Source organism: Enoplosus armatus, chromosome 18, assembly GCF_043641665.1.
Source record: "Enoplosus armatus isolate fEnoArm2 chromosome 18, fEnoArm2.hap1, whole genome shotgun sequence".
In the NCBI taxonomy this organism is placed as follows: domain Eukaryota; kingdom Metazoa; phylum Chordata; class Actinopteri; order Centrarchiformes; family Enoplosidae; genus Enoplosus; species Enoplosus armatus.
In genome coordinates this window covers 16467131-16493118 of record NC_092197.1, presented here as the reverse complement: position 1 = coordinate 16493118, position 25988 = coordinate 16467131, and the positions used below count along the sequence as shown (strand labels likewise).

The window sequence follows — 25988 nt, the reverse complement described above, 5'->3', positions numbered from 1 at the left end:
CAAGATAATCTTCACTAATGATTTTTTAAACGCTCACATAACTTCAGCGTCACCACCACTTAACATTTAAGAGAATATAGATAGATATAGATATATTGACAGATAGATATAGAGTGTAAACAGGCTGTAAATACTGAGTAGATGACTTTCCGTGTTCAGCATGAAGATGTTAATGTCCATGACAACCACTGTTGTCTCATTTAGCCACTTGTTAGGAACCGCCTTTTTTAAGACATTCAGGAGGAGGACTTTCATGTCGTAGATCAAAACGTCAGTAGATCTCTTCAGCTTGTGTTAATCACAGACCTTATTTCAAGCATCTAACCAAAAACCCATTTAATCAACCCGTTGACTTCAAGACGAGGGAACCGGAGGTGTAAAAAAGCGGACTAATTTCCGCGTTTTAGGACTCATTCCTGCAGCAGTCTGTCCACGCCTACAAGTAAATGTGGAATATGTTCATCCAAATGGTGTCTCTCTGACAGCGATACTCTTGAGTGCTTTGGCTGTTCAAATGATAAATGAGAGTTACAAATGAGACACATACCTGATGCCTTTGATTTGTGCAATGCTGTGGTGGGAGATCCTTGACAGAGCGGAGATCACCTGAAATAAACAGAGATAAACAGTCACACAAAACAATCAATCAACTACATTTTCTCTATTCGTTTTTTATTTGCAAAATTAAATTAATTAATTTGTGTTGTTTATTTTTGGTTTCTTCTGCCTTTCTTGTTTCATTGACAGTTATTATACTGCCCTACTGTTTATTTCATGCAGACTCTCAGATTACTGAACTCCTTAGGGAAGCTAATGGGGATCAAAAACAGTAACAAAATGTTAATAAAAACAGTCAGCGACAAATGTTATAAAAAGATAAACAGTCAAAGGCAGCCATCAACTGGAGCAGTACCTAAAAAACAAGGTGACTAAAAGTAACAGGAAAATAAACAGTCAAAGGCAACAATCAACTATAAAAGTAACTAAACTCAAACACGTGACTAAAAGTAACTAAAAGATAAACAATCAGAGGCAGCAAGCAGCAACAAACGTAATATATTCCAGAGAGGAACAACCATTATCAAACTACATTGTGCTGGCAGTTAAAAGACAATATGGTCATTTCAGTTGAACATTCACTGTTCTTCAATGGTGATTATTGAACATTACTTGCGTGTTTCTTAGCAACCCCTCCCAGGCATATGCAGCGCCACACAGGACTGTGTGTAAACATAATGCAGCCCACCATGTTAATGGTGACATCCAAAGACATGTGGTGCACAGTCACGGACGGGTGGGTGCCACTTTGTTTAGCTCACACACCAACAGACACACGTATTCACACACTTGACCATTGCCATATTTTCCTATCTTGTTTTGTTTGTTAACTTTCCCTTTCTCCTTGTTTTGTTTTTTTTTAGTTGAAGAAGGTTAAATCTGTGCATGTATTTAAGCTGATTTAACGCTGCTTATGAGTCACAGGCAAGTGGGCTTATGGCTGAGGACTACAGATGGTGTGCTTGCAGGGTCTACAGAGGCTAGTTCAGGAAAATGAGGGAAACATCACCCCAAATCACACACACACACACACACACACACACACACCAGAACACACCAGAACACAAACCCTGTCTCCTACGCCTCATTACCCACTCCTGGGTGTATTTCGGCTTGCAACGCCGTGGCAATGCCAGATGTCTCCTCGACAGGGAGGAGAAAATTGTTATCTCAGCCCCTCTTCCTCGGCAGGTGTGTCATCGACAGCCTCTCATCAAACTCCCTCTTGTCTAAACACACAATGCAGCATCTCGGCGCTTGTGGTGTTTAACATTCAAGATGAGCCGACGCTAATGGCTGTTGTGAAGAGAAGGCCGCCACTTTAGGACTGCGGAGTACTTGCATTGAAGCACCGTTGACCGAAACCTTTCAGTCTCTCTATTCAAGTTGTTCTCGTGTTTAACATAATCAGTTGTAGAGAGTGGAGGGATTACATGGAGCACTGTTGTGGAGTACGTATACATCACATTCATTTACATCTAAGCACTCTGCGGAGGGAAACCTCCACGGGACTACTGCTCGACAGGATGATAGGGGGTTATTTCTCTGTGTCGCTAAAGACCCGTGTAATAGGCAGTCGTGTTCATGCTTAATGGTTCCAATATGGGGCCAGTCTACCGTTTCACACCTCCTTAACATGTATTCTAACTGCACTTTGCAGATAGAAACCAACAAGGAAAGAGAGACAGACAAAGACAAGAGAAAGAGGGAGCGGAGAGGGGAGAAGAATAGATTGCTAATTTAGCTCAGTGTCTCTGTTTAGCCAGTGGTTAGGGTGTTTAATAGATCACTGTGGATAAACCCATTGTGCTGCTGGGTGGCATGCTGCCCACCTGGCCATGCTGCAGGGAGGGATCACATATGGCATACTGCCCCAGAGTCATTATTAGCTCTATTTTTTTGGTCTGATTAGCCCACATTGTGTTTGTGGAAGGGTGACAGATATGATTTGAACACAAAACATCAGAAAAGCACGCATAGAAATGCAAAATGCGAATGAAAATAGTTGCCTGGATGGAGGGAGAGATGGATAGATAGGTGGATAAATTCGGTATTTAATAGCGATTAATGTTTAATGCCGGGTAGTGTGATCAGCTGTGGTCAGATCCGGCTAAACACAGCTGCTTTCTGCCGAGTTCAAAGGATGGCGGAGCTGCTGGCTTCGAGCCAGGGAGGTCACAGCAGGGCCAAAGCCTGCTTGGCCCGGGGAGACAAGACAAGAGTGTGCCAGCACTGAGCATGCTGGCGTGACTTCCACACATCATCGGATAAAGTCTATTAATATTAAATCTCTAGTTTCTTTAACATTAAGGAGTTTGTTCTCATTTTTTGTAGTTCGTGTAAGACTCACACGCCGTAATGTGAAAAACATGTCTCAATACTGGCAGCACTGGCAGTTCGTGACTCCCTCTGGCTTTGGTGAGAAATGCTAATTTGCAATCTGTTTTCAGGGCAGCTGAGGAAGTTCAAGTTTGTTCTATTGTGGTAAGTGGCTAAAAATTACACTTCTTTTTTAGCAGATAAAGGAGATGTGAATACATGTTAATATTTGATTTTATTTAACCACTATACTCCACCAAAAGGCTGTGACACCCAAAAGATTTGGATTTTCAGTGGAGTATCCCTTTAATGGCTGATCTTTGAAAAACACTTTTTTGGAGCTGACTTCTTTCATCTGTTTCATAACGCCCCTCTTCTTACTTCCCAGCCTCGGCTCAAAGGTGGCCTGTCGGCCTGATTGTGCTTCCCTCTCTCTCGCCCGTGTTTCTGTTTCCCTTTCTGCCTCTAATACACTCTCTTCACCCTCTTCTGATCCTTTGGTGCAGTCAAAGCCTTTGAGTCTCTACACATTATTAATTTCCCTCTCATCTCGTACTCCCCAGGGGGTCTTAACTCTCGGGCTAGCCAGAGAATAAAGCCTCTTTCACCCCTCTAGGAATATGGAAAAGACACATGATGGGAGTGATAGCTTAGATTTCTGGAACTCCAAACCAATATTTTCCTTTATTTAACTAGAAAGGTCCCATTGAGATACAATATCTCTTCTGCCAGGGAGTCCTGGTCAAGATGGGCAGCAAATAAAAATAAAAATACACAGTATCTTACTTTCATCACCACCCCACAGCCCCTGGTTTCCCCTTACCCACATCTGACCCTTTCTGTCACTCAGGAGGATGTAATTGAAGACACATGTTAAGTCAGACAGCCTCACTGATGCTGGCAGTGTCTGCATGAGACTGACATGCAACATTTCCAATCCATTTACTGCATAAGAAATTTGCATGCACGTGTGTGTATGTGTGTGTGTGTGTGTGTGTGTGTGTATGGAGGGCAGAGCAGGGAAGGGGGAGCAGGGATAAGGATGGCTTCTCGGGAGGCGAAGCCAAGTGTTTGCAAACACACGCCACCTTTACACATCTCCAGACTCGCCACACATGTGGCCTCTGTCCCAGCTGGGGGCCAAGCGAAGCTTCATGTGACCGCCCGGCAGCCAATCAGAGGACCTACAGGACCTCGTTACCCCTGGCAACCAGGATCGACTGAATATGCATGGTCATCAATTACGAGTCAAATCGAATCAAACCTGCAGCCATATGCTATTAACAGTAGGAGGGTGGGGCTGTGAATTTGATTAAAATCTGAAAACATGCACAAGAGGACTATTGACAGTCCATCACAAAACACACCCCACCGCCAATTCTGTTTATATGTGACGCAGTCGTGACATGATTATATCTTGCACCGCAAATCAATGCATTTGCTGGAAGTCATCCAACAAAGAGGTTGAATTTATGAAAAATTCCTCACTTTACTGTTATGCTTTTCCTCATTTCTCTCTCTGGGCTCCTCCAACAGCTCACTCCCTGATAGTGTGAGATATTTATGAAGTATTCACACTTTGAAAGGACAGCATTGCTCTGCTTATGCCAGCCTGCCAAAGTGGTAGGCATGAAGCAAAAGGGGCACGGAGTGGGAGAGCTGAGAACAGATGGCTGAGTGGGAACCCTGCGTGTCCAACATCAATAATAGACAGACAGAGGAGGGACGGCTGAGCCTGTCCGTGTGTGTGTGTGTGTGTGTGTGTGTGTGTGTGTGTGTCCCACTGTCCCACTGCCTCCGGGAGTTTCTGTCTTTTACAAACCTTCTCTTATTCTGTCTTTTTTTTTCTTTGGGCTCAGCCGCTCTTTTTTCTCTCCCTTTCACAGTTTCCTTTTCTATGTTACGCACACAACTCACACACATAAATGTCCAAGACATTACACATGCAATGAAGCAAAGACTTTCCCTCTGTAGAGGTAAATGTACATGCACATAACTTAAACTTTTTTAAATGGAATTTATTTAAATTATTCAGCCTTTATTCATACAAGGTGGTCCTGCTGATTCTTTTTTTACACTATTTTGCATAGGTGCTCTGTGTTAAAGTGCTACAGAAAAGAACTTTGAGACAAACATTAATACATAAAAAGAATACAACTGAAATAAGGGGGAAAAAAACATCCATAGTCATAAACATAAGAGTGATGCAAAATATATGAATATCACAATCGTCTAAAATGGTGCTATATTAAGAAATTATAAAATTAATAAATCACACCATAACTAACTGAGTAAATAAAATACATTCAAACAATAATACAAATATACACTTCCTCCCTCCCGGATAAAAGTTTCAGTTTAAAACGCAGCACAAACCCAAATCCCATGGGATGTGTTTGAGTGCACACAGTAAATCTCTCTGATGGGTTTATTCTACCTTGTCCATGACACACAGAGTGCTGTGCAAGAAACCCCATGAATGACTAGCAGTCTCCGAGCCTCAGCTCATGTTAAAGTTGCCGGATGCCATCGGGAGCGCGGCCTGTATAAATCCTGATTGCAGTCAGATTGGCACCTGCCACACTGCACTAAATCCCCTCAAAGCAGACCTTCCAGCTGCTTGATTACAGGGGATTTTGCTGCGTATGTCCAGGCAAGAAAAGCCTCCGGGTTGGCCTAAGGGCCAGAAAGAGAGCTGCTGCTGACCCAAAGACCCCATTTACCACCAGTGCCAGAAAATGGCTGTAAGCCTGCACACAGCATTCAGCCCACAAACAAAATGTACAGTTACTACTTATGTCACTGATTTGAAAATGTAGGTTAGCTTATCATAATACAGATGGCGCTAAAGGTTTTAAAGCCTTTTTGAAAAGTTGGGCAGATTTCCTACAACCGCCAATATGAATTATTGATGTGAATATGTGCCAACAGATCAATTTCAGAGCTTATTTAGCTTTAAACATTGATTTGATCTGAACCTGTGCCGCTTGAAGGAAAAAGGGCAACAGTGGCTAATGTGTGCAAATTGCACTCCATAGATTGCATCAGGCCAGGTCAACACCTGTCAATGTGCTGCAGCCACGTCCATGACTTGTCCCATTCCATGCTAAATCACCATACATGGGCCTGCTCACTTATGCGTGACATGCCTGTGTGTCACACTGTGTTTGTACATGTGTGTACCAGCACACACCCACTCAAGCTTGAACGCATTCACATGTGCTGTGCGTGAGCTTTTCTTACACATAGGCATAAGGACAAAGACACACACACATGCACACACACATAGACAGATCAATGGCGCACTAGCCTGTAGAGCATGCAATATTGGTAAAGAGACAGGTCCTGGTAGAGATGGGACTTAAGGGAAGTTGATCCAGGTGTCTAAGGTCTAGATAAGAGGATGAAGATGACCAAACAAAATGGGGAGGGAGAGACAGAAAAAGGAGGACAAAAAGAAAGGTACAGTCAACACACCGCACAGTGATAGTGTTTCTTTGTTGAGGCTCAAGTGCTGACCTTCGGCTGTAATGGCATTTGATGATATTTGCATATTTGGTGGGCAGTGTTGGACGACTCAGCCCTGTAATTCCCTACATTTAAGGACAATACAGCAGAGATCCTACATACAGAAAGGCTGACCAATGACTTCAATGAAATGTTCTTTACTGATGTGTTTCACTGTTGATAACCAAACTAAAGGCAAAAAGACCCCGAAAAAAGCAAGAAGGTAAGCTGGTGGCAGCACAGGCCTTTGTTAACCAGTCCAAAAACTTTATTACTCTAAACCCCTAAAATTCAGAGTGTTAACACAGTCTCACTGCACTGTAAAATACAGCAGGAGATGCCACGAATTCTGAGTCTCTCTGTGTGTGTGCAGCATTTCTTTTCACCATAAACTAAGCTCAATGGTTCGGTTAAAAGGTTGACAGAAATGCTGCCTGTATGGCTCTGCATTACCGCTGAGTAAATCTACATTTAAGCTGTCTGAGCCAAGCAGCCTTTATAATCCCCATGAATTAGCCCAGATCAAACAACAATAACACAATAAAAGATGCCATTTCACAGTAACTGATCACTTGCGATTGTTGTGCTTGCAGCTTATGTGTTGCAAAGCCAGTCCATTCATGGTGAATGAGGAGGCGATGTGTTGAGAGTATCATGACAGTGTTGTGGGCTAGGGGCTGAGCAAGAAGGTGGGAGGTTTTGGGAGCGAGGGGGCGGTGAGAGAGGAACTCGCAGGCATCTGGTGACTCAGCAGCGGACAAAGCTCCTTCCACTGAGGAGCTCTGCTGAGCAGGCACAAAACAAAGTTCTCCCTACGACAACTGTTGGAAGTTGAGGTGTGGTTGGTTTTAGCTGTGAAACAATAGTTGATTTATAGGCAGTTTTGATAGGTTATAATAAATAACTTTTATCACGCAAAAATATCAAATACTTGCTGGTTCCAGCTTCTGGGAAATTGCTGCTTTCCCCTGTTTTATATCTTTGGTCTCAAAAGCTTTGAAAACATAGTTTTGGTCTCTCGTCAACTGCATTTTTCACATTTTTGACGTTCTATGGAGCAAAGAGACAAAAAATAATCGATTCATTACTTGCAGCCTTAGAAGGTTTAGAGCAGGTTATACACGAGGGTGAATGTATTTGTTGGGATTCGAGACGAAGGGTTGATGTGTTTGTGTGTGTGCCTCCTCCCTAATTTCCTGAGGATTCTTTGGGTGAGAGTTCAATTAAATGTTAATAAAATGCTCTTGGGTGTTGCAGTGGTGTGATAAACGTGTGGCTGAAGGAAGCCTGGACCACTTGGAGCCCCAAAGGGTTCAATCACAGAGGTGAGTAAATACAACCCTCCATCACCTCTCACATTTCAGTCCGTCTCTTAATCTCATCCCGCAGGCATACAACACCTGACCCGCCTAGGGGGCGTCATGGTGAGGTTGATGGCAACGGGACAACTTTGCACTCAGAAAATCATGGACGGCGCCTACATTTACACGTGTTCAAACAAAACAACTCTATGGGGACACGGTGGCAGCTGACAAACAGTGTGAACAAGTGATGTAGAACAACCCCCCCCCCCCCCCCCCAATGTAGATGAATTCTTAAGCCAAACTGAGCCTGATGCCTTTCACAAAAACACACAGGCAGAACACAGTGCATGAAATGATCTCACAATGAGCTGAAAATGCAACTGTGATTGAAAGTGAGAGCTGAGCCAACACAAGGAAAAAACAAAAAAAAAAAGCAAGTGACTAAAATTCATCTGCAGGGCACATTTTCATTATAAAAGCATTACACAGGGTGGGTTATCAGTTTGTGGAGCATCTTTTTGGTCTTTGGCTGCGGGTTATCGTGCAGTCACAAATGAGCCCAGATCAGACATGCAATCTGTCCACTATTGCTTCTCCAACAACACAGCAGGTCAATTCCTTGCACTATTACTCATGATCTCAACACACTGCTGAGAGAAATCACACCCTTCCTCTAAGTGTCGAAAAGGCTCCACTAAAACAAAAATAAAGGAGGACATGAGAAAGTGTGTATGTGTGCACAAGCGTGAGTGTATCTGTCTGCGACTGCATGCCTGTTTTGGTTGGCCCACTTTTTTTGCCTCTTCCCAAACATGTGTTTGACATTTGCATGCTAGAATGACTGAACCTCCTGCTGTGATGAAAATTTCCCGAGCGTCATGCCATGTTTCAAAGTCTTTCATCAGCTGTTATGAAGCGACCGACCTACTGGACCGTCGTCGACATTTTAATCAGCGCCACGTGCAAAGGCGCGCACAGGGCAATCTACGGCAAAACGTGTCATTAAGAATAAAGCTTTAATGTCACTCAGTCGAGCCTCGAAACATAAACAGCTGTAAGGGAGACGCTGACAGGCGGTTCTGTGCAGTGAAGCAAAATGTGTCGATTAGGTCTGAATCACAGACAAGAATTTGAGCAACTGGGGTCCAAAATGTTTCTAATGTGGCTTTAGTGCTCTATTGCTCTGAGAGGGAACATGGATCTGTGGATTAGAGCCCGACCAAAGTTGTCACTTAATATTTCTACATCTACTACGTGGATCACAAGATTTTGTAGACATATTCATGGTTGCCAGGTGATTTAGCCTATTGACTTGTGGTTTTGTGTGAAATGTCTTGACAACTATTGGACGTATAGATTTTTGATTTTTTAAATTTGGTAAAGACATTCATGTGCCCCTCAGAATTAATTTGAATGAGACTGGTGACCCCCTCAACTTTTTATTCAGCTCCACCATCAAGTCCAAATTTTAATTTGTCCATTACTTGAGTATATGACCAAACACCTGCAAAACTAATGACATTCCTGACAGCCTTGGCTGTACTTTGTGTTTGGTGCTAATTAGCAAATGTAAACAACATTATACCTGTTACGCTGTGGAAATATGAAATCTGTCCAGTGCTCCTTCTTCAACAAAACAGCAAGTCTTTGCACTATTACTCATGGTAAATGTTATACCTGTTGTACTGTGGATCACTGTGTAAGAGTGAGCACAAAATATAGCTGCAAGGCTATGCATCAAGAGGTTGCATTTTGAATGGATCCATAATTTGAATGCACTAGAACATTTGATTTGTCTTTAAGTTCAATGCTAGGTTAACTATCACTATTGTCATTCACTGCTCAGTCAATTACCTATGGCACCACACAAGGAGGCAGAGTGAGCATATCATATCCATCTACCAAGCACAAATCATGCAGATGAAGCCAAAAGAGCTGAAGTTGAGAGCTGAGTTTATTTCTTTAGTGTGAGGGAGACACTCTCTTATTCTCTGGTTTCTACATATGTATGTGCACATGGTGCACAAGCATTTGTTTATGCTTATGTGAATGCATGTCTTCTGGCATATTGAACAAATGTGAGTGCGTGCCTTGCATCATGCCTGTGTTTTTTTAGGCTCGTCAGACCTATAATTTGTTTTGTCTGCTAGCTGTTTGCAGAGCAGTTTCGGTCAGGTTGCCATACAACACAGTCGGGCTCACTTCTCAACAGCAAACTGCTGCTGCCCTCAGACAATCCATTAGCTATTACACAGCCTTTGCCCCCTCATTTTTCAGCTGTGGTGGGCTAACACAGCAAGAAAACTGCTGTTACCACGAGCAAAGAATGTGAAAAATAAAACCCATTATGATTTAGCTCAATCCCCAGTAGATAACAAGTATGTACAAGTCCAATATTTAGAAAAAGCAATGTAATAATGCTAAAGTAACCAATTAAAAATATTTTTTTGCACTACAGCTTATGCCAAAAGCAAAAATGATAGCAGGCTGAACAAACCATCTCTCTTTTCTATGGCACTCCTAGGACAATCTCTTGTCAGGGGAACAAATATAGCACGCTTAATCTCACACAGTTAGATTCTCTTGCAAGAAATGCAGAAAGAAATGCAGAAAGAAATGCAGAAAGAAATGTACTCTTTAAGACATTATTTCAATCAACAAGTCACACAAATGCAAATCAGGAGATAGGGCTCCTCTGCCACACATTTACTATAGACATTACACAACCTTTTGTACAGCTGTTCTTATGCCCATGACCTGCACCACAGACACAAGGTATAACATTTTCACAGTTAAAACAATTTTTACGAAGGTTTTACAACCCAGAGTAGATACATAAATGGGCTTTAATTAAGAAGCTAAGTTTAAGAATGCATATACGTTTTTGTTTTTTTAATCCTGAAATATCTATCCACCCTTGGGTCAGGATTGTGGCCTAGATTGAACTGTGTAGCTGTAGAGTTTATATTCTCTCATTATTTCCTCTTTATGAGATGTATCCTGTCTTTAAATGAGTCAGACGAGAGGTTGGCAGAAGAGCTCTTCGTGTTATTTTTTGCTTCCTCCACACTGTGCCCTTTAGCTCGTCTTTCTAATCCCATTAATGTAGGGGGGCATGCTGTACTCTGACAAGATGGAACCTTGTGATCTAATCACTATTTCAAACTAAATTGTCTGACAACAGAAACTAAAAAACATGTCAGACTTACGTAAGAACAACTAAATTATACCATTAGCAACACACAAACAAACACAAAGTAAGTGATCATACAGGAAGCAGAGGTTTACTGAGCAACTCCTTACCAGCTGATGGCTGTAATGCACAAAGATGCAGCCATTTTTCTTTTATTTTGGTAATTTAATGCGTTTCAGATTTATCCGCCTCGGTGTGTACATCAGAGATGATCCCTGACACAAAGCTGGTGGGGGCGTGTGGTGACACGAGGGTTTAAGGCTTTGGGGCAGGTTGTGGTGATAAGGGCAAACTGGGGATCGTGGGAGGAAACGGGATTTCCCATGATGTGGTGGGACTGGGCTGATGAGGCTAATACTTCCACATGGTCCTTATCAGAAGCAGGCACCTGAGTCTGTGTGTGTGTGTGTGTGTGTGTGTGCGTGTGGCCTTGTATTACTCCTGTTGTGGGGACATAAATCTGTTTACACAGTCACATTGTGGGGACTCGCCTTCCTTTTGGGGACAAAACGGAAGTCCCCATAACGTAAATCATTACATTTTAGGGTGAAGACTTAGTTTAAGGTTAGGTTTAGGTTAAGGTTAGGTTTAGAGCAAGTCTCCAGGAAGTGAATTTAAGTCAATGTAATGTCCTCTGAAGTGATGGAAACATGACAGACACAAAAGTGTGTGTGCGTGTGTGTGTGTGTCTTGGGCACATGATGGTCCAGTACATGTCGGTCTGACAGAGAGCACTGAGAGAATGAATGGGATTAGACCAGCATGTGTAATCCAGCTGGCCTGTGGGAGGGAGGTCTGCCCACACCCCTCTGCTGGAGGAGATAAGGAAGATGGGGATGGGGCGGGGGTGTAAACCTTCACGTCATCCAAACATCTCATCTTATTTTAAAACCAAATTACATCAATTTTACACAAAAAGTCAGTTAACTTGTTGTGGGGAGCTTGTCTGGGAAAATTACCCTGATTATGTCATCAGCCTGCATTACAAACCCAGGGCACTGAGTTCGAAAGATGCGGGCGTTTACCAGAGAGAGAGGGTCTAATGACAAGATGCTAGTGGTTGCATTATGGGAAACGGAGGATCCAAGAGCTTAGGGACAATAAATCAGGATCTCTCGGCCCCTGCCTCTCTGATTTCGACCGCTCCTTTCTTAATCTGTCACTCGCAGGTTTGTCAACTATATGGAGGTGCAATACCAATCGCTGGAGTACCCCTTTAAATTCTGATAAAACACAATTAATTTATTTTCACATTCTTAGGGGACTAATACTTAATCATGGTTTAATTATTAGAAGCTTAGAATTTACATACAAAGTCTTAAATTGAAAGCTAAAATTGGATTATTTTGCAGGTCAGAAGGCTATGGTGCAGTAACAGTAATTTCTATACAGAAGGAATAGCTCTGCCTACATCCTAAAGCCCCCTGATCACACGTATCATAGTGCACTGGACTGTTTTAATGGAGATCAATTCCTCTCTCACTGCTGTATTTCTAATGGACAGGAGGGATGTTCCTCTGCTACAGGCACAGCTGTCATAACCATGGCTCTCTGATCACTTTCTAACATTTAAGGTCTCCGATTACATAACTTTACAACATGTTAAATCTAATGTAATGATTGCAGTGAACAAAAAAAAAATCCTGAATGTTTTCAGAATTGCTTGTTTCTTCTGTATTTTTTGACTTATTAATAGAATTGTGACTGATCTGCAGGTGTCTGTCAATATGTTTAACATATATTTGATCTTCCACACATCTCCATGTACCATATATACTGTAAGGACAGTTGAACATGTGAGTGTACACATGCAAAAACATGTAGAACTGCATGTATTTATGTGTAAACATCCATGTTTTGTTCCACGCAAACCACAATAGAATCACATGCTACATGTCAACATACTGTCCATGTGCATCCATGCACGCATCTCCTCCACTGAGTACGGGACTAGGGGTAACATAATAAATACAATCCAGCACCATCGTCGAAATTTCTCTAATAGGCAAAATAATATTAAGTGAGACAATTCTGACAATCAGATTGTAACATTTTCATTTGCACTGCAGCAGGCGCTCATGCACACTTACACTCCAAATTCTCTCAGTTAAAGCCCCTCCAGAGTGCTGAGCTTATTGGTGTCTTTTTTCATACACAAGCAAACGACTTCCCCTCATCTGACTGTAAGTCCTGCTCCCCGGTCTTTGGAGAAGTAGTATTTCTGGAAGATGAATCCTACAGCGACCCACTGGTGCTTTATATTCCAACTGGCTGCAGCTGAGTACAGAGATACAGATGATCTCTCTGCCCCCCCCCCCCTTCAACTCTGCCAATATTCCCTCCACTCTAAAACCCTTATCACACACCACAGTGTTTACCCGGTGGGAGAGATGCATGTAGCCGGGGCCTACCTTTATATTTACCTCGTAGAAAGTCAAGTGGGAGGCATTCATATCCACTTCAGGGAGGGGATAAGCTGGGAACTCATGACAAACACGAAGGAATTTTAAAAGAAAAAAGCTTTTATTCCATTCTTTACCAAAAGCATATCTTGACGCAGCAACAATACAGCTTCGCTTTTGGTTTTGTACGCATAGTGGGGCATCTTTGTAAACATTTTTCTCCTTTCATGCTTTGACAAGACACAAAATCTCATTTCCTCTTGACTCATCACACCATATAAAAAGGTACACTTGTCACACATGGTCACCGGTAGGTAAAACAAGCGCTGAGCGGGAGACAAAGAGAGCAGGAGGGTGAGAAGAAGAAAGAAACTTAAGACAGTTCGGTGTGATGGATGCCTTTAGTCGAGCGGTGACAGAAGCGCAGTGGCCGCTACCTGGAGGGCTCGTCTCATTGGCCAGCGGGATGTTTCCATGGGAGCAGTGAAAGTGACAACTGAACAAAGGGCTTCCATTAGAGGCCCGGTCCCCTCCGCTCTGCTACTATTAAGACCCTGTCTGAGGACACCTAATGCTGCTGACAGATGAAGAGGAGTGCTGAGCAGCAGGGAACAATCGAAACAGGTTTCAAATAGGTTTACTTTCTTTTTTCACAAAACCAGTAGATACGAAGTGTTACTCTAAAAAAAAAAAAACAGTTTTTACTCATATATGATGTCCCCATTAAATATTGAAGTAACTTTATTAAATAGAACTATAACTTTAGTTTACTGTAGTTTCAGTCAGATGCTTCCACTTCCACACAAAATATTTAACAGCTTGGCCCCCCTGCACAGACCCACTGGCCCACACCAGGCAGGACTTACAGTATCCAAATTGGGAAAGTACATACTCAAAAACGCAGAAGAAAGCCTTTTCAATCAAAACTAGACGGGTGTATTCATGAATCCCAATCACTCATAAATTGGAATCTCTTTCATTGGAACTTAATTATCATTATCATTATGCCATATTACTCAACGGAGAGCATAATCATAATCCTCCAGACTTTAATGACTTTGCAGAAGAGGGAACAAGAAAGGGGGATTTTTAGCAAATGTGGAACTGAAATAATCATTGGTGAGGTAAAAAAAAAAAGGCGATAACGAGAGCTACGCTGATTACAGTGTCACAAAGAGCCAGCAAATGGAATAAGATCAGGTCATGATCACACGGACATCATCAACAGCTGAGAGAGGACTGTGCAAGAAGTTAAAAGAACGTGGTTTGATGATGATAGTGATGAAAATGTTCGATAAAAAACATCACAGCCAGACAAGAGACTATAATCAACACAAAGGGGAAGAAAGCAGAGTAAAACACAAAGCCATTAATAGTCTCTAATTGCAGAATAAAAGAACAAAGATCTCAGAAATGACATTTAGACCAGTGTTATCAGTAATAGATAACCTCTGAATCGTGTCAAAATTAGGTTCAGACACCATAAATTGGAGATTTATGGGGACATCAGTCCACAAACACGCTTAAATATGCAAACATTTACTCTTTTTATTTATGCTGCTGGCTAATCATGAATAATACCTGCTGTTTGCGAGGAAACCACAGTAAATGCAATGAAAAAGACTGATTGAATGTTTATACTGCCTTAATGCAAGCTCAAGGCCTTAGACATCCTCTAATATCCACACAAATCACCGCCTTTACCTCACCTCTACATTATTCATGAGATCAGAGCATCTACAACCATAGACGGATTATGACAATACAATGTGTCTGCCTCATGGCTGCTGCCTGCCTCTGCATATGGCTCCACATAAAGGGATGTGGGTATCCATGGGCCGCAGACACTAACCACACAGGTTACATGTGCCCTCATTGTACGACCGTGTGTAGGTCGGCGGTACATGAATTCCTCACGTGAAGGCATTTGCGTAAAAGCCCTGAATGTAACGGGATCAACATGGACTGTCCACAAGTATGAAGAACATGTCAATCACAGTCTGGCCCTGGCGGAGCCTCTGGGCACAGGAAGTCAGCAGGAGCAGAGTAATATATCCTGTCTGCCTGGGAGCTGCCTCATCCTCAGAAAACAAAAACCGCAAGAGCCATCAGAGGGGAAGTAAATGATGCAGTATATAACACTATGACACCATAGGGTTACATGTGCACATTAAAGATGGCATAGTGTTGGATATATATATATATATATATAGTCAAAGATATATTCGACACAATCGCACACAGTAAAGTGAAACGCTGAGAGAAATAATTTGCACTTACTGTGTGTTGAGGTTTGGTTAAAGCTGGGCATGTATCGGTCATGGTTCAATTTAAGTGAAAGGCTTGAGGGAATAAATCAACTCCAAAAGTCGCCTCTTCTGATGCGTGTGTGGGTCGTATGGCCCATACAGTACGTGTGAGAACAAGTGTGTTTCCATCTGCGCCTACAGATGGGCATGTTCACATGTTGCGCGTTCGTGTACTTGTACACAAAAAAATGCCTACAGACAGAGGAAGTACTACTGCATCTAAACTCAGTCTGGGGGAGTAAGGAATATGTTTTAGAATGAGAGGCAATTTAATAAGGAAGTAAAGTCGATATACTTTGACTTTGTGGCTTCTGTGTAGACACGTACTGATAATACAGGTTTATTAACAGTGACGCAGGCGGTATCTCCACAGCCTCACATTCAGTGCAAAGAGTCAGAGAGAGAGAGGAGGCGATTCAGCACAGGCGGAAGGAGGGACGTCCTTCTTACCAGTCTAACAGTGCCTGGCAGAGAGGTGAGGAAGCTGGAAAGTGGAAATAATGAGCTGGGGGGGGCGTCATCTATCAGAGTGATGCAGTGGTGTGACACATTATGGCCACAGTGTGCGTGTCAGAGGCTATTCTCTGAATCCACTGGCTTCTGACAATGCACTCGCGGTTGCATGTGTGTATTCTTACTTGTCCTGGAAAGTTGCTCAAGAGACGTTTATTTATTGACTGTAATGGATAAAACCATTATGAAATCATGATCAAACCAAAATACTTATGTTCCTATCTGTATTTATGAACACCTTAGCATAGAATCAAAGTCAACATTAGAATTAGGGGTTGGTCTAAGTCTCTAAGTGTCATTGTTTTTTTACTGTTTTGAATGAAACACCTGACGGAAAAAACCTGACTGGATTTTATGTCCCATGCACTGGAAATGGTTGTGTTTTCTGTTGCAGGAGCAGGAGCACACTGATCACCTCAGTTTACTGTAAGTGACATCCTCCTGTGATACTGAGAGGTCAAACAATGCTGTTGTTCAGGAGAAGCTGTGAGAAAAAGGAAATGAGCTGCTCATCCCTCAAACACAGTAAAAAAAAAAAAACATTTAACTACAGGGTTTATGCTATAAATGCCATTTTTAAAAAAATATTTCCTAATATTTGCATAAATGAATATGAAATGAACGGCCTGGCGCTATTGTCTTGAATCCCTTTTGTATGAAAGGTATGTTACATCAGTTCTAGATTTGCAGTCTGGCAGTAAAGCAACAACTGAATTTGGGACCTGACAGGAAACCCTCCCCCCTTAATCACTCTGTGGACACATGGAAATGAAAAAGAGAGGGATGAGGGGCAGTAACTCCTGTATCACACCAGGGGGGCGGCTGATGATCAAATCTGTGATATGTTGATATGTGTGTGTGTGTGTGTGGGGTTGTAGTTCAACCCATGCACACACACACACACACACACACGGGTGGGCTTATAGGGCTTAATCCCAGAATGTTTCCAGCAAAGCCCCAAATCTTTTCTGTGCATCACATGTTTTGACAGTTACTATGTGTTTGAAGTTATAATAATAATAATAGTAGTTTATCTATATAGCACTTATTGACAAAGCAATATTGATCGATGGAGGTTACAGCGGCGCTCTCTTTCACCAGAGGTGCTGAAGCGACAGACTGAGCTGTACATCAGTAACATACTGATGGTGGAGAAATCGTCGCATCATAAAGACTGTAAACACAAGCAACATTCACAAAACATTCACATCAGTCCTCTAGAGAGATACGGAGGATTTCTGACAACTTGTAGATTTCCAAACTTCCTGAAAAGAATCATCTGGTGCAAAAATAACGAGTTACACAGTTTATTTACACCCAGTTTAACAAGGAATAATGTGTAAATGTTACCAAGCTTCCTTTTTCTCCCTATTCTGCTGACAAAGTGTGAATGCAACAAGCAGTTCAAATTGAAGGGAGCGGTGGGTGCAGGGAACTGCGAGACAAAACTAAAGTGCTGCTACCTTGTATTTCAGCCAAAGTGTGAGCATGTGGTTGGAAAAAACAAAACTACAAAGGATTAGAGAAGTGTGGGGGGAGCAGTGTGTTTTTCGTTACCTGGATAGAGGCCATTTGGATTACACATTAAGAGGACACCTTTGGGTACGGAGTCTTCTCACAGTGCTCCATATGCACAGAGGGAGGCGGAACGTGGGAGTGTATGTTAAAAGGTGGGAGGAGGTGTTATTCTTGGGGATGATTATGTCAGTTCAGATCTGACAGCCCACAGCCAGACTCACATCAAAGGACTCATTCCTTATTAATGTCCTCTCTGAAGGGAGACAATGCATTTCTGCCGCGGGGGGGGTGACCAAATACATTATGCTGTGAGTGGGTTAGTGTGTTTACGGCCGCATGCTTGTGTGTGTGTGTTTGTGTATGTGTGTGTTCCTTAATGCCTTCATGTGTCTGTATGTGACAGATCAAAAGGGGGCAAAAATCCAGAAAATAATAAATTGGGTCCTCTTTGTGCTGCCACTCTATATGATGTCCTACACAACAGAACGTGAAAGATATCTCGCACCCCCCCCCCTCCTGAGTTCTTGAACCGTGAAAGAACGACACATCAAACTGGGCGCCGGGAGTGGAGAGAGTGTCGTGTCACATCGGACGGAGGGGAGGTTGGTGCCTGTTAACCTTTCAGCATGGCCAGACACATCAGCCAACGCTGGCAGTCTGTGTGGCGTCGCACTCTCCAAGCCCCCCTCCCCACCCACCCCCTTTTCTTTGGTGTTACCCCCTCGCTTCTCGCTGAATATTTTCACATTGCCTGACTCTGAAAACACTGTTAACAGCCTGTGCGACAGCGAGAGAGTGTGAGAGTGAGGGAAATGTGTGCGCTGTATGTGTGATGTGGGTTTGAGCTCCAGGCTATGCCAAGCAAACTGCGCTTGTCAGCCAATGCGAACAGACACCAAAAAAAAGAATAATGCATGCTGATGAGGGGGGAGGGGGTATAGAAGGATTGGGCTGAGGGTTGAAAGTTAGGTGGCCACCATTGTATGGCTTCACACTGGTGAATAATTCTCTCTCATGAGGCTGGCTAATGTCTCTGCCAGTGCCAGCATGTCACTCAGGAGCACCGTGGCATTTTGTTGTTGCCACAGTTGAGCTTAGATCTCCATCCTGCCTTTGTTTCATTTCAATTATTTCAAGGTCTCGGAACATTTCAATTTGAAATTTGAAAGAGCGGCTGTGTTAGCTGCTGCAAGATGCTAGCAAAGGAGAAGGCACTGGCTGAACGGCTGATTTGTGCCATATTCACATCACGTGGGATGTAAAGAAGTGTTAGCAACGACTCCCATGTATATGACTTGTGAGTGGTCACGTCATCAGGCAACGAAAGATGGCAGTTTTATTACTGGAGATTCCACCTTTTCCAAAATAGAGTTAGCTACAATTCTTAAAATCATATCAAAAGTAATGCAGCTCTTTATGAAAATTCTTCTGAGCCAATTAGTCAAAATAATTGATAAAATGCACTTTGTAATAATATATATTGGATAAAATAATCACTACTTTCTGTCCTGAGCCGACTGTACCCAGAAATCAACATTTTGCTGCTGAACATCTGTCACACTATTATAGTATTTGATCCCTGTTTGCTCTGGAGCAGCGCTCACAGGAGCGCTGATGTTGTATCAAGGGAATGTTTCCAGACAGAGGCTGCCAGCTCGAGCAGAATGTGGTTCGATAAGTGCAGGAATCTGAGGCTTCATACGGCTTCTGTGGTTGCAATGCAAACACTTGCTACGGTTTCGAGGGGGCTAAACAGGATGTGGGAAGATTTTCTTTTTGGTGTTTTCACTTGTGTGCGTGTGTGTACTCAAGCATGTGTGACAGTATGTCTGCTTGCAAATTTCAATACAAGCATCTGTGTGTGTGTCTTCTGATCCTGAGAGAGAGAAAAAAAAACATTTCTAAAGGGATTCACCACAGCCTGACTGTCAATCTCAGATGGGTGGGGCCAGCTAAAAAAAGAGAAGAATGATGTACGTTATGTTTGCTAAAGACGACATTTATGTTTTCACCAAAATGAGGGGAAAATGCTACTGGACGTGTCAGAAAGACACAAATCTCCTGGGGATGATCAGCACGTGTCAACCACTCACAGACTCCACCCAAGATGAAAACACATTTAGGAACTAAATATGGCACACAAGAAAAGATGAAATGTTGATAGAAAAGGAAAATCTGATGCTCTACTGCGCCTGTCTACACATGAGTCAACGTAGGCCTTTTGGGATTGGTTTAAATTTGCTCTTAAACAATGTGTCCACTGTTCATCCACTACAATCCCCCCACTTGTTACGACATGGTCATAATAGGCCTGGGACAGCACTGCTATGTCATGGAGTACACTTGTCTGAGCAGATATAAAAAGGTCCCAGGCATTAGGACATGCTATTCAAACACGAAAAAATCCATTCTCCATATATTCTGTGCCATTCATCCTGTGAATGATCAATAAATATTGTATAAGACATCATAGAGCAAATACAGAGTGCTTCAGTGTACAATAACCACACTTTTCCTGGTCGATGGATGAGAACTAATCATTGTCTGAGCCAGGCAAACGCCTTACAGGAGCAACAATCCCGACATTTCTTCATTTAGAGCTCCTCAATGAAAAAAAATGTTGATGAGCTGCTTTATACAATCCTAGATCTGTACTCTTGCTGCTTAAATGGAGGCAATCAAGTATTGCTTGATGCCAACTTAAGGTAATTCACACTTGATCCATATATCCAACCGTTTTTTCCTTATAACATATGGCTTAAACATATGGTTTAAAATGATGAATGCTGATATTAATGTGTCTCTGCTCTCGCACTGGATGTGGACCTCTGGGACCGCACCAGAGCTTGTCTGACCAACATTTTGTGGTGGACCTGAAACCAGCCCTCTGGACCACACCCGAGTTCAACAACAGCTTTCACACTCCACCAAACGTCTCAAACTCTCTGGGAAAATGGCCTTTGGACTCCAATCAGCCTGTGTGAAAATACCCTAAAGGTTAATAGAATGTGTTTAGGTGACTTATAGAAGGATTTAAACCAGTGCTCAAGATCAGCAACACTTTGGACGTTTCTCAGTATCAAGCGTTGATATGACTTCAGATAAAAAACGGCCAGGTTCATCAGTATGCTCCCTCAGACGTAGAGGCAGACGTTGTACTTCCAGACAAGGGCTGTCAGGCTGTCGTCCCCGCTGCTGTTGCCAGACACATGTGTTCTCGCCAACTGCCTCACTTACCCTAATGAAAAACAAACTCCAGTTTGCACTAGAGGGACCGCGTGTTGAAGAGTCTGAATTAAACAATTTGCGACGATGCGTAGCATAGCTTCAGAAAGTGACAGAGATGCAACAAACTAAATTGTTTGCTGTGATTGTTTTTTTTCTGGGGGGGGGGGGCTCATAATGCAATCCCTGCAGTGATGTACAGCCGCCACGGGAGTGATGTAAAACTATTAAACAGGCCTTTTTCCCCAATTTTCTCCAAACATCTTCCAAACAGAAAAGCCTCAGATAAAAAGCACTGTTGTGTAGATGTGTGATGGAGTGTGTAACACAAGTCTCGGCCACAGGACCTCACTGAAAGGAGGTCTAAATCTCTTCCATCCCCTCATGGCAGTTGGAAGCACTTCTAGGGAGGAATCCCTTTATTCTGCACACAGACGTCTGGAGAGAGAGAGAGAGAGAGAGAGAGAGGGGCCTGGCACGAGTGACACATCACAGCCTCAGACAGCTCACTGTGTCAACTGGAACAGACAGAGGCTCATTATGGGTCTCCATTCAGCATGTCTCACCAGGGACCACATGGATGAGACTGGGGGAGGGGGAAGAATACAGAAAAGGGGATCCACAATCAGGAATTTTTCTTGGTACCAAAAAAAGGATGCAGACAGAGGAGTCCTTGGTGGATCAGAGACAACGATGAAAGAGTGGTTCAAAAGTCAGCCAGAAGAGAGACGATGCCTTATGGTGTGTAGAGGTATTGGAGAGGATTTGGGTATTTTACCGATTCTACAGTTAATAATGTGGAGCCCGGCTGCAATAACTTTCCCATCATACCTCTTTCACACTCTTAAACACTTGTGATAGTTACTAAGAGCAACATCTGCAGGGAGGGAGAGAAAACAACAGTTCTCACACACATAAGCGACAAAGTGTCTCATTTTGTGACTTTTGTGATTCAATCTGCTATAATGGATTTTTTGGCCACTTGGAGGGAGCAGAAACCAGCTTTAGTCAGGTAAATGTACAAAGGTACTCTTAAACATTTGAACAAGGCCATACTGGTGGCTTTTGGGGGCTAACCATGTAACTGCAATGTCCCAGTGTCAAAACCAGCCGGGAACCTTTGCTGCCTTTCATCCCATCTGTCTCTCCCCACATTCTCTGACATTCTCTACAACCTATTACATATGATATATAAACCGTTTTGTTCCTCAGAGAAACATGGCAACAACATACAGCAAAGTTTCAAGCTGGGACGCAAAGCCAATACGTAACAATCAAAAATGTACCTCAGCTATAATGAGCCTCCTCCCTTAAACCCCTGTGGAGTCTCTGACCATTAGTGGTGCTGTGAAGCAATGTTTTGAAGAGCGGGTATCCTATGTTGTTTTCGTCTTGGACACATGCACACACAAGCCTACGACAGGAATGCAACAACAAAATACGTTTCAAAGCATGCAATACAAGGCGTCGCAAATGTACATGCACACGTTTTACTGAGAAACACTCAATGTAAACATCTCATTGTTTTACAATGAACAACCCACAGGGTGCCTTCAAGGGTGCCTTTAACTTAGTATGTACAGTTCATCATCATAAAACAGTCATGAAGCCAAAAACAGGAAGGCTTACAGTGGTGGTCAGGACCTCAAAGGAGCTCTCCATAATTCATTTGGCACTTTTTGTACAAGAGAGTGGAACGAGTAAACTTCCCTTTCTCAAACTGACAAAGAAATGTCATGACAGATAAACTCTGGGTTTTTCTTGCTCCCTCATGGGACCTCATGAGAGTGAATGTCTCTTTACGGGACCCACTGTCATGCTTGGTCTCCTCCTCTTTCAGATTGAAAGTGCAGGAAACTGCCCCTCAGTGGCACAATGGCACTATCCCTTCAGCCTGGCCACATCCCAAAAAAAAGGAGACATACCTTGTTTCTCATGAAGAATGTGGGAGTTCTGTATCTTGAAATGTGAACAGAAAAGCAGGTTCACAGCCCAGTCACCGGCTTTGCCTTTTCTCCTACAATGACGCTGGGGGCATTTTAAACAGAGCTTTCAAACCAGGGAAATCCATTAAGTTGTCAGTTGTTGCATCTCACCTGTCTAATTCTATTGCTAAACCATGCTCTTTTCCATAAAGCCTGTGCTATTAGAGGGCATGAGAAAGGCTATGGAATCATTACTGCTCTATGAGGCCATTTTCACAACCTACTGCCATTGATCTGTATCATTTAAGTGCAACAAAGAGGTGTACACATCTTAATAATGCAAGACAATGTGTAGCAAGGCCACCACAACAAAGGGACCCAGCCTCTCCCCCCTCTTCCTCATATGGTTAGAAAGCCATCTCATGGAACAGCCATCGTTCTGTTTGGTTTCTGGTGTCGTTTTCTCATATCTAACATGCAGTTTGTGCATGTAAGGATGGTAAAAGTATTTGCCACAGATTTGACTTGCCAAAACCAGGCTGTCACACTTGTTTTCTGCTCATTCACATGCCTACTGGTACAAAGGAATACATGCAAACACTCTTGATGTCCATTTTATTGAACACACCTGCTCACCGCTGTCAGAGCACGTCATTCAGAATCTCTCTCAAAAACCCAAACAATAAATCAGACGCAAACATGAACACAGACCAATATCATGGGCAATATCCTGCACTTCAACTTTGCCACCTTAACTGTGTTACCGGTGTCAGGAATTTCATCGAATGGGTCGCTCTCTCTCAAGCACCGAACAATTCAGTTTGACAGCTGGTTTCATTATTGATGTGACGGCTTATCCCTCTGAGGACGGCACTGACCTGTCTGTCACTTAGATGGTAACCCAAATCACAACAACCTGAAGTGGACAGGACAGCTACGTACACATAGAAATAACTCGTACACGAGCACAAAAGTTGTCAAGAAGAGAAGAGCACAAATACACAGTGAAAAAAAAAAAGGCTTAGAGAACAACAAACACATACCCGCACTCCTGAGCACAAACAGGAAGAGACAGTGACGCTCTCAATAACCCCTGAATCTCGGGGGCTTGGAAGAATCTGACAAGCAGTCCTGTCATCTATGGGGGGTTGGAGGCTACTTGGATCCAAGGCTATTACCAGTCTCTTCATTCAATCTCTGGAGAAAACTGCAACGTCACAACAAGCACGAACGTACCTTTTATCTTCTGCACATACTGTAGGTGGTGTGTTATCTATATGCGTTTCCTTAATCCAATATGCATATCATAAAGCACTCAGGATGATGTAATCTGGCCACAAGGCCGCTGACATGACACCGGTGGACAGATCTGGCAACCGCAGACCGGCCGTTAGCCGAGCACAAAGCGGCCCAGACGCACTACCAGAGTGCTCCAAAACCACTGCTAAAACAGGAGTGGAACAAGTGGGGACGAAGGAAACCACAGAAGACCACGGAGAGGTCAACAAGGTGCTGGAAGTAGTTCTCAGTAGAGACTTGAGTCTTACGTGACGTAATCCTCCAAAAATGTGACTGTATGCCCAAAGCAAGACCCGCTAATAGCATTCTGTGAGCCTAAAGCACGGTAAAAATAGCTTCATTTGACAATTACAATGATCATATATTTGATTAATTTTATGAATAGAAAAACTGATTAGTGGACCTTTAAAATTATGCTAGTGTTATTATTTATGAATATCAGTTTCATCCTCCTGACCGTTCTCTCTTTTTTCCCTAGTCTGGAAATGTACCTTCTCTGCCAGACAACTGTCCCATGGGCCTGAACCATCACCACCATCAAACACGTTTCCCATGAGCCCTCTGGCCTACAGTGAGGAGGACCAAGGTCATGGCTGTGACAAAGCCAGTCACTGGGAAATGAATAATGCAAGAGGCATAAAAGAAGGTGCCTTATGTACTGTATGTGACAAGAGCAGGCTTTAGCATATGCTGTTCCTCATTCAGCCAGACCTCATGGTGTAAATGCACTCTCTGTAATGAGCAATAGTCAGCTGATCTCAATGTGTGTTTCTCTAAGTGAGAAAGCGTGTTTAGCTTGACAAGAGCTACAATTTGAACAAATTGGCCCAACAGTCCTTTGATTCACAGTGGTATACCAGTTGATTGCAAACTATGGTGGTTAATGTCTTCTTGCAGCAGTTTTTCATGGGAACATAACATGTCCATGAAAAATGGCTTGAATCATTGTGTTCCTAGCAAACAATGGTAGTATTGTCAGCGACAACAACTGTAGGTCACTTTGGCTTCTTTAATTAGGCCTAGTTTTAGAACAAGGTGCTTCTTCAGGGATGAAATTTTAACAACTCAACTGGTTCTAATGGGCGATTTCCTGCAGTTTATTACTGCATCACATTATCTCACATAACCTGTAGGCGACTTAATGCAGTACACGTCTGTGCCTAGTCTTCACTCTTCTTTAAGCTGTAAAAGTCCTCCTGTGCCGCACCATCCCCAGCTCCCACTATTTGAACACATTAGGCCTCTGTGACTGCTGATGCCACCTTCTGACAAGCACCTGTTACGAGCATTACCTCAGTGGAATAAGGGGTAATTTGTTTAAAAGGCAGGGAGAGCTATTACAATCATATGTTTTCTCCTGTTATTGTCCCAGGGGAGCACCAATAGATTCCCTCAGATATATAATAAGAATGGAGACCCGCAGTCTTTTGTGTATATATATATATATATATATATATATATATAAAAATTTGGTTACAAACATACCGTCTTGAATCAAAAGGTGAACATTTGCACAGCCAGGGGATGTTTTGGTCCAGTCGTTTCACACAGGATCCCTGCCTTGGCTGCTGATGAAGCGTTTGAATGGCTTACATAGCTGCTAGAGTCAAGGACATGATGACAATGCATGATTTAAAAAAAAAAAAAAATTTATTTCATTAAATGGTACATTAGTCTAATGTACCTGAGAAGAAAGGGGGGGTAGGATGAGGATGGGAGGGGTCTGGGCATGCTTGAGGAAACGGTGGAAGTGCCATAGGAGGAAGAGCAGATGGAAGGAAACATAAAAGCAATAATATAGTTTCCAGATCACTGGGCTACAAGACGCTTCAATTACTTTTTTCTCATCCTATTTTCTCTATTCTTCCCTCTCTCCCTCCGTCATATCTTCTTTCCCTCTCCTCACAAGAAAAGAT

General features: G+C 42.8%; 1 protein-coding gene across 1 annotated transcript in view; it reads right to left on the bottom strand.

Moving 5' to 3' along the window:
- Positions 1-25988, bottom strand: part of vav2 (vav 2 guanine nucleotide exchange factor) — a 176886-nt gene that overhangs the window by 48395 nt on the left and 102503 nt on the right. Inside the window, 1 exon segment of the mRNA XM_070925262.1 lies at positions 548-606. Within this exon segment, the coding sequence (XP_070781363.1) occupies positions 548-606 (59 nt within the window).